The sequence below is a fragment of the Anguilla rostrata genome, chromosome 3 (assembly GCF_018555375.3).
Source record: "Anguilla rostrata isolate EN2019 chromosome 3, ASM1855537v3, whole genome shotgun sequence".
In the NCBI taxonomy this organism is placed as follows: domain Eukaryota; kingdom Metazoa; phylum Chordata; class Actinopteri; order Anguilliformes; family Anguillidae; genus Anguilla; species Anguilla rostrata.
The window spans coordinates 1,868,094-1,877,500 of record NC_057935.1 but is presented as its reverse complement, the minus strand read 5'-3'; the positions used below and the strand labels follow the sequence as shown (position 1 = coordinate 1,877,500).

Sequence of the window (9,407 nt, the reverse complement as noted above, 5' to 3'; positions counted from 1 at the left end):
TGTTATGGAATATGTTGCATCATTCATTGTCTCCTGTCAGGAAAGTAACACATGGGCTCCAAAAATAAGCCCGTTCCCCCTGGCCCGGTCCTGTGAACCTGGCTCGGCGTGCGTTTGAAGAGTGACACAAGACACAGGCGTTGGCCTTGGGAGCCTTCTCTTCTTTTTAAATTTTTTTTCTTTTGGCAGTGTGGCCACAGTATTTACACGGGGAAGCGTAAACAGTTCGACCCTCGACCTTCTCTGTTCGGGAACGAAATGCAGCAGTGCTCCTGACCTTCCGCTGCCCCCCCCCCCCGTAGATCTGGTGTTTGGCGTTATCGGGACTTTTGGAGTCAGGTGTTCCTGAGCCCTGTAAATCGGACGTGAGGCGGGGGCGAGGACGGGTGTTCCCCCCACGGGCCTGTGAGCGGAGATAGCGGGGGAGGGTGCAGCTTGTCGGCCTCTTATCCGTGTCATTGATTTATCTGGTTTATTTTGTTCCTGCGCGTGAATTTATTCTGTAATGGCGTTTCAAGGTGACCCACCGTTAGTGCCAAAGAGGAAGTCTCGCTTCTTTCTCAATCCTTTTGTTTTGATTTACGCTGGAAATGTACCCCCGGCGGCCATTTTAAGAGTGTTTTGGGGAAGTGGACTGCGTGCAAAGCTGCTGTGGAGTCCAGGAGTGTCCCATCTTATCCGAAAAAGGACTGGCGTGGGTGCAGGTCTTGTTTTTGCCCCGCAGTACGACACCTAGTGGTTTTAAATCAAGTCCTTGACGAGTAGAATCTGCTGTCTTAATGCTGGGCCAATGCAAAAACCTGCACCCACACCGGCCCTCTTCAGAGAAGGTTTGACACTCCTTGTGTGGACAGGTGAGGACTGGATTGTTGGCGCCTGGTGTGTAAGCACTTTAACACTGAGACGGTCTCTCACAGTGACACTGACCCCCCGCCTCCCCCGCCCCCTCTGTCCACAGCCGATGACAGCCAGTTCGAGATGGACATCTGAACACCAGCTCTGCGTCCCGTGGAGAGAACTTCCCGTTTCTGCGCGTACCTGCTCACGGCCTGTCTCCGGACCAGCGCACGCTGTCACCTTTCCCCTTTCCGTTTCCTTTTGTTTTTACCTTTTTAAACTTTTATGAAGAACCAAAAAAAGAAACCAAAAAAAAAAAAAAAAACAATCCCTGAGCTTGAAGGAGTTTGATTGTCCAGCTGCAAGCTCACAGTGGAGGGGAGACTGGAGACCGCACGGCTGCTTTTAACACAGTTTTATTTTTCGTTTGTACATTTGGTACTTTATATATTTTTTAAAAGCTAAATGGATGTATATGTAAATTCAGACAGTTGAGGTGGGGGGGATGGGGGTGGGGGTGGGGGGTTGCTCGTTACCCTGTGAGGTTAGCGGACAAGCCCGCCAGGTCGTCTGAGCTGGGCTGTGGACACACTCTCCTCTGCGCTGGAACCTGCAGCTGCAGAGGAAAAGAACTGAAAACGTGTAAAAAATAAATAAAAATATAAAAAAATAAATAAAAGAAATATTTTTAAACACACACTGAGTTGAATTGTCATTGCCTCCAGCTCTGTGCTGAAGTTAGATCACTGAACTCGCAAAAAAATAAACCTTTTAAAGAAAGTACGGAAAAGAAAAGGGTTCATATATGAGTCGAGAGTCGGTTGCCCTGTGGACTGTGTCACATGATCTCACACGACTGTTTTGGTAAAATATAAATGCTCAGTCCTATGCTTCCAAAGCACTTCACTCACAGGCGTTTTTCCACTGATATCAACCAGACACAATGACCCAGTTCCCACTTTTCCCCTTCCTTACGTGGCCAAATCACCGAGCCGTTATTAGTTATGTTTGGCTAATTTTCCCCAACAGCTGACTGCTGCTAAATGCGACCGGAGCGCTATTAATAGGCACATATCCTCCCCCAGGGGAAAGCGTGCTCGCAGGCAAGTTGAGACAGAGACCCAAGAACGTGGGGAGGAACAAGATCATTAAAAACAAAGGAGATTGACATGTCCTACTTATGGCGCACCTTTCTGGTTTTATCTGTCTGTGTGTCTGTCTGTCTGTCTCTCTGTCTGTCAACACAGCACAGACTACTGACGGGAATTTGATCTTGCTTAGGAACACTCGCACACCGGTGATTTTAGTCTCCATCTTGTTTTTAAGCAGTCCAGTCAGCCCTGCCCTATGACAGGCAATGCTTGAGTTCTGCACTCTGGTACAATGTACTGGCTGCACTGAACAATGAGCCATTCTGTCATTTCAAGGAGGTTCATTTTCCAACAATAAAATAGAAAGTTGTGCTCCAAACAGAAAAAAACATTTACAATAATGCTAAATGTGTAGGTATGGTGATTTACGAAATCAATATACTGCCAGTTTTCACGTTAGCTACTCAGAAATGATGACAGGTTGAAATGCATATTCTAAAAAGTTCCTTCAGTCAGGTGGTGAACTTAAAATCAGGGTACAACCATGAAGACCAAAACAGCTTTGGGGCAAGGCAGTAGAAAGGTGAAACGGTGTGAAATAATCCTTTGAGGATTATTGAGTCAGTTAAGAGGTAAACAGGTGCGTCACACCTGAACCCTGCTGAGACCTGTGTCTCTGATCTGAGACGCTGGGAAAGATGAATCTGGGCAGGGAACCAGAAACGTCCCAGAGCAGCGTGCTTAAATGGAACAGAAAGGTACAGGTGTCCCGATCCGTTCCGGTCCACTTTGAGCACCGTCCCAGGCGCTCCATAAAACCTGTCCTGCCGGTGTTGGGTTTGCTCCAGACCGAGCGTTTTACATTTCACCTATAATGTTACAGCAGGCTGTTGTGTGGTTAAGCCTAATTTCCATGTTTCTCTTGCACCTCGCTGGGATTTGAGATGGGTCTTTCAGTAACGGCTTATGCCTTGGCAGCGCTGCACAGAACAGCTTTGCCGTTATGGTTTATACATGTAAGTGGGTCAGTCAGCCAAAGGACACATTTTTCCCGTTCTTAGAAGTGATCAGCTCAGTGCTAAGCAGATGAGATCTGAGAAAAGTTATCAGTCCTGCCCTGGACTGTGTGCACTTTGACCTCGCACTGTCTTCAAAATTACCTAACAGTGGCGACACAATGAGCTAGAGAGTTATCTGAGAGAGAGAGAGAGCGATATCTGATGTTTATGTAATCCTCCCAATAAACAAAAGTCTTACTTCTCTGCTTGTCCCAGATCTTTCACATATTTACTTCAGAGTTAATCAGTTGTTTCAGGTGTCCTTTAGCCTGGAAGATAGACCAGAAAATTAAAAAAACTGTTAGTGTGAGATTTACATCTACGCTCACTCATGTCGTACTTCTGTTATGAAACCCACAGATACCATTTTTGAAGAGTTTATGCAATGTGTTTTTGTCAACGTCATTATTTTAAAAAAAGGAAAAGGGGAGCTTGTTTATAGCCTGTGCGCCTGCGTTAGCCCAAGGCTAGCTGCGCTAAGGTTTCGCAATTGCCCTCAGTCCCACAACCCCACTGCCTGACTGAAGTTTTGTAGAACTACTGAAGGCTGACACATCATCACTGACATCACTGCCAGATTTCTGTCCTCTGCTGTCTGTCCATCTGTTATGTGTTTCCTGTTATGCGTTTCCTGTTATGCGTTTCCTGTCCTCTTTCCAGGAAATTTTTGCACTGGTTGTGTGCAGTCTCTTAAAAAAAAAAATCTTTTATTATTTTGAACATCAATGACTGTGCACCAAACCAATTCAGTATGGAACGGGTCTGACCTGGGGCAAACAACACAAGAGTCACAGTACTGTGCAGTATGGAACGGGTCTGACCTGGAACAAACAAGACAGCCAGTGCCTCTCCCTTGGCCTGACTGACCTGTGCATCACACACTAAACATACTGCACACATGCTGCATACTGCACACATACTGCATACTGCACACATACTGCACACATACTGCATACTGCACGTATACCAGGCCACTACAGAAAACTGCTATATCAGTCTGTCTGAAGCAGCCAGTACTGAGCTTGGCTGTGCTGGAATGAGGACTGCTGCCCCAACGAACATCAGGGGGGCATCGTGTCCAACCCCTTTTGGGGGCAGGGGGGGGTGGCCCCACAGCCCCATCCCACCCCCACCCTGCCACCGGCACTGGGCCAGAAAGGGGGGGCTGGGGGGAGGGGGGGGGGGCAGCTGGCTCAGCAGCCCCCGTCACATGCTGTCCTTGTGGTCCTGAGAAGATAATGATGAAATATCTCAGTCTAATTGCACGTAATGCGCATCACTGTCCCTTTAAAGGGGATTAAAGCTGCTGACCCCGTAAGAAGTGGGCGGAGTCTCACATGTCGTCCACTGAGTGATAGAGGAGCATACTGCATACACTAATCTTGTACAATCCCTGCCCCCTATTCTGTCTGTAAAAAAACATAATTATTTCAAATTAAAGTAAGGGTTTGCTAAATCTAAATCTGACAAAGTCCTTCTCCCAAAGGTCACGATAATTTAAGCCAGTTATGGTTACTTAACAAAAAAAAAAGAAAAAAAAGGTCAGACATCTGAGCGCTGATATCCAGCCCTTAACTGTGCGCCAGACTCTAACCGTCACTGAGGGGGCGAGGCTAACTTTGGCCACCGTAGTACTAGACATGCGCTTTCATTTATAGAAACGAAAAATTTGTAAACTAGAAGATAAATTGTCTCACTGTGACACCGCTAACATTCTGGAATCATATCTCTACCCTCACACAAACCCCCACTCCCCAGCACCCGCCCTCCCCCCCCCGCGCACCCCCATCCCAATTTGGGAACAGGCACTTATTTTCTCCCTCTTGCTTCTGGTGGAATACCAGTCGTTAGGACAACTGTAAAAACAGTGTCGCTAACACACGGCATATCTTGTCGCATACATAAAACGAGTGACAGCTAAGCACCAGCTGCAACGATCAACACACACACACACACACACACACACATACACACACTCACGCACGCATGCACACACGCACACACACACACATCTCATGCATTTTATGGGGGGGGGGGGCACAGCAGTCCCTCTCAATCCATGTGCCTTCTAACTGCCAATCATCCCACCCGTTCCCTCCTCCCCTGAGACGGAAAGTTTTGAACATTGCAGTTTAAGGGTGAGAGTCTGAACTGCCAACTAATTAAACTTACAACTTTATAATTAAACTCATATAATTGTGTTTGTCCAGCTCCACATAATAAACTCTCCCACACCTGCAGTATCACCATGAAAACTGGTGCAAGCAGTGCTAATATTTCACCATTATTATGTTCATTTTTTCATTTTTTGTATGTTTCTTTAGTGTCATGCAGGACACTTGAAGTCAAGAACAGGAGCCTTTTGGGATCAACTCTGCAGAATCCACAAGAGGTTTCTGTTTAAACTAGTCTGGTATGCGTGCCCCGGCAGATCAGCTGATTGCTAAATTTAGCCTGAGCTCACCTCTGACCCCATGGCAACGAGTCTCCATGCAACAGACCTGCCTGCGCCACTGAGGCCCTCTCCAGCCGAGCCTTCCCATAACTCCCGGCTGTGCGCAGCATTCCGTGAGCTGGTGGTGTGGCTGTCACTGGAGAGCAATGCTGTTGCCCCATGTTTATGGTTACAGAGAATGTTTTTGGAAGTCCCCTTACTTCGAGTGTCTGTCTGTCTGTCTGTCTGTCTGTCTGTCTGTCTGTCTGTCTGTCTGTCTATCAGTCTGGACGTGTGCGCCAGACTGGCTGCCAGTGGGAGATTGGCGCAAAGGGAGATAAGCTGACACAGCGCTCAACGTTACCTGAGAGCACCTACCCGCCACAGAGACCCGTTAAAACTATTCATCCCGTACGTAACACAGGGGTCTGCGTGAAGGATTTAAATAATACTTTAATAATACTATGAGAAAGAAGCTGGGCTGCAGTGCAGCGCAATAGTGGCTACATCTAATCTCTTTGGCGTTCCTCCAAAGTTGAACATGCCAAAGACTGCATCCCCTCCTGCAGACATATACCATCAGATATCATATTTCAATCTCCTGTCCAAGAAGACAAACAGACTGATGGGGCACTTAGTTCTTTCTCCAGACAGCTAAAAGGACCCTGAAGCGTGTGTCTGCATGTTTCAGTGTGTCTGTGGGCCATGCAAATACAAAAAAGTGCTTGTTTTCTAGACACAGTCTTCATTGGCCAAAACATTATACCATGAATACTTACTGTTTACATCCTATCATCTACAGTGGAAACAATCAGTGACCTGTACTTTTGGTTGTCCTGACAACAGAGGTGGAAAGTTCAGGGTGCAGAAGGTAAAAGTCCTGCCGTGTGTTTCTTCCACCAGTGAACTCAGCCAACCGATTTCACTAATTAGACCTCCTGGCAACAGAATTATGCTAATCAGCAAATCCGGGTAGTTTGCTAATTATCTCAATTAGCACAACAAGGGTGGACTTCGTGAACCTGAATTTTCCACCTCTGTCTGACAGTGCGGTGTAATCTGAACCATTGAACAGCCACTGGAACAGGGCTGCTCAAACCTGTTCCTGGAAATCTATCATCCTGTAGGTTTTAATTTCAGCCCAAATTTGGCACGCCTGATTCTACTAATTAGAAGCTCGACGAGATCTCTAACTGTTCAATGACGTGTGCTTTGTTAGCGCTGGATTGAAAACTGATAGCGCGGTAGCTCTCCAGAAACAGGGCTGGACAGATCTGCACTGGAGAGGCATTCAGTTGAGCTGGGAGCATAGACCGTATAAAAGAGGTTGTTTCCCCTTGGCTGGGAGTCGGACGTAAGGTTTAGACTTCCATCTGCTGGTGGGAATAAGGAACTGTGTAAGGTCTTTTGAACCATAAAATTCTGAGTACATGCTGTTGAAATCCGCAGGATGCAAGAATAATTTCCTGAGTCTGGTTGGTCTTAGCAAGGTATCGGTGTTGATTTTTGGGGTTTGTTTGTTTTTTGTTTTGCTAGGGTGAACGAAGTTTGAACAAAACAGAATTAGCACTGCCAACTATACTCCACCTGGCCCAGCCTTTTGATAGACGTCCTTCACCACAGAATATAAACCATAGACTGTACAAAAATAGATATAAACCCAATAGGCTCTATGCACGACCGTTCTCTCGCCATCAAATGGAAAAAGAAGTGACGTAATGTAGGTACAGACGGGTTTCCTGTAGCCACAACGATAGTAACTGGAGTGACGTGTGACGCGTTGCTCAGGTGTCTCACACACCTGCCAATATTAACCTTTCGGACGCTGTCTCGGTGGCGGAAAAAACACTCAGAGACTATAACTAGCCACAACTGGATAAAGGGGCACAAGTATTCCATGAAGAATGTTTAATTACGAAGGTAATGAACTACCGTAACTAACTTGCGATTTGCTATCTCGCTTTTATAGCTGGTTAGCTAGCCCTATTATTGCTCCCTCACGAATTTTGACCTTATTTTAGGCCTACATACAGTCAGTTTACTGGCAGGCCACTATCAGAGACGCGTAGCATCTATCCAGTTCTACTATATCTAACTGGACAGTTAAATAGTATATCCAGTTATACTACATCTAACTGGATAGTTAAATTCCCTAACGTCACATTTTATGCCCGAAGAAACATCCCTTTCATGTACTTCGTATCCTAGGTAGTAAAACAGACAGTCCTAGTGCGCGCTCGGTGCTACATGTTTCTGAAAAAGAGGAAGTTGCCTAATCTTGTGAGCGTATCCCACGAACCGGGACTGCTGTGTCTTCACGCTGCAGTATTATGTTAATAAAATGTTTAGCCTACGTATGCACAAGGTATTATTCGTCCTGAGACGTTATTAATAATAGAAACACGTCTCCCTCCTCAAAATGTGCACTCAGAGCTGTACTCTGTGTTTTTCTCAGTGCAGTTATCCAGCTAACTCGGTAATCCTGCTTTGCGATACAGGCCCTGGAGAGCCACAGGCTCTGCTGGTTTTTGTTTTCAACTTAAAGTCAGCACCCAGTTCAGACCAGACCCAAGCAACCAGGCGAAGTGAGTTCACCGTACACTCAACTTCTTTAACTGAGTAAGCAACATTGAAAACCAGCAGCCTGTGGCTCTCCAGGACCAGGGCTGCAGACCACTGCTAGACCAGCTTTCAAAAGCCACCAGGGGGCGCTAATGCTCTCTGTTCACCAGAGGCATGCAGGAATGTAGCAGAGGCATACAAAATATTTACCTTTAGGTAGTTTTATTCAATATGGCTGCAGTTTCTATTTGAAGTACAGAATAATGTTTGTTGAATTCCAGTCTCCCATGCCGAAATGTACTAATGATTGTATTTTGGAAAAGAATAACAAGTACCTGTATCAGTGTGCTTTGGTAGCGTTAGCCTTGAGCACTGTCAGTGAGCTACAGAAGGGTTAGCCTTGTGCGCTGAGTGTGCTACAGAAGAGTTAGCCTTGTGTGCTATGAGTGTGCTACAGAAGGTTTAGCCTTGTGCACTATGAGTGTGCTACAGAAGGGTTAGTCTTGTGTGCTATGAGTGTGCTACAGAAGGGTTAGCCTTGTGCGCTATGAGTGTGCTACAGAAGGGTTAGCCTTGTGTGCTGTGAGTGTGCTACAGAAGGGTTAGCCTTGTGCGCTGTGAGTGTGCTACAGAAGGGTTAGCCTTGTGTGCTGTGAGTGTGCTACAGAAGGGTTAGCCTTGTGTGCTGTGAGTGTGCTACAGAAGGTTTAGCCTTGTGTGCTGTGTGTGTGCTACAGAAGGGTTAGCCTTGTGCGCTGAGTGTGTGCTACAGAAGGGTTAGCCTTGTGCGCTGTGAGTGTGCTACAGAAGGGTTATAGTCTTGTGTGCTTCTGAGCTTGTCTCCACCTCCTTTTCCCTCGAGCTAGAGGAGACCCTGCAGGCCCATGGAATGCTCAGCTGGAATGTTTTGCAGCCGAAGAAACGGGGCTGGAGGTGTTAGGCCACACCCTTCAGGACAGCTGCACAGCGGCCATTTTTACAAGTGAGTCTGATGGCAGAAGTCTTTCTGTCTCTTCCATCTGTCTGTATGCCCGTCTGTGTGTTAATGTCTATAATTGGATCTTTGATAATTCAAACAAAAATCTAAATATTAAGGACGTGACTGACTGATGCGTTGGAAATGCGCACCAAGAACAGCCCCAGTGCTTTGTAATGTGATGTTTCATCCAGACCAGCACATCAAAAAGGAGGACATATTTTAGATGCATTGGTCTCCCTGTCTGTATGTGGTTCAGTACCACGCTCTACCACAAGATGGCTCCAGAGGGCGAAGGATCACAATTTCAGTTTGCAACTGCCACATGCTTGTAGTACTTGGGCATCAGACCATATAATTTCTTTAAAAAAATGAAACATATGGCTCAAGGAGGGTTTGGCATCTCCCCCCCCCCCCAGTGTGGTTATGTAATAACATACTGTACGTAT

General features: G+C 46.4%; 1 protein-coding gene and 1 long non-coding RNA gene across 3 annotated transcripts in view; both read left to right on the top strand.

Moving 5' to 3' along the window:
• Positions 1–1,165, top strand: part of eif4ebp3l (eukaryotic translation initiation factor 4E binding protein 3, like) — a 6,359-nt gene extending 5,194 nt beyond the window's left edge. Inside the window, exon 3 of the mRNA XM_064325345.1 lies at positions 959–1,165. Coding sequence (XP_064181415.1) covers positions 959–990 — 32 coding nt within the window. The 3' untranslated portion in view covers positions 991–1,165. The remainder of the gene's footprint in view (positions 1–958) is intronic.
• A 5,929-nt stretch (positions 1,166–7,094) lies between these two features.
• The window catches only part of LOC135249786 (uncharacterized), a 34,563-nt gene continuing 32,250 nt past the window's right edge, over positions 7,095–9,407 (top strand). Inside the window, exons 1-3 of one of the 2 annotated variants that reach the window (XR_010328778.1) lie at positions 7,095–7,340; positions 7,919–8,039; positions 8,849–8,964. This is a non-coding gene — a long non-coding RNA (uncharacterized LOC135249786). The remainder of the gene's footprint in view (positions 7,341–7,918; positions 8,040–8,848; positions 8,965–9,407) is intronic. The other variant, XR_010328777.1, reaches the window with a different exon arrangement.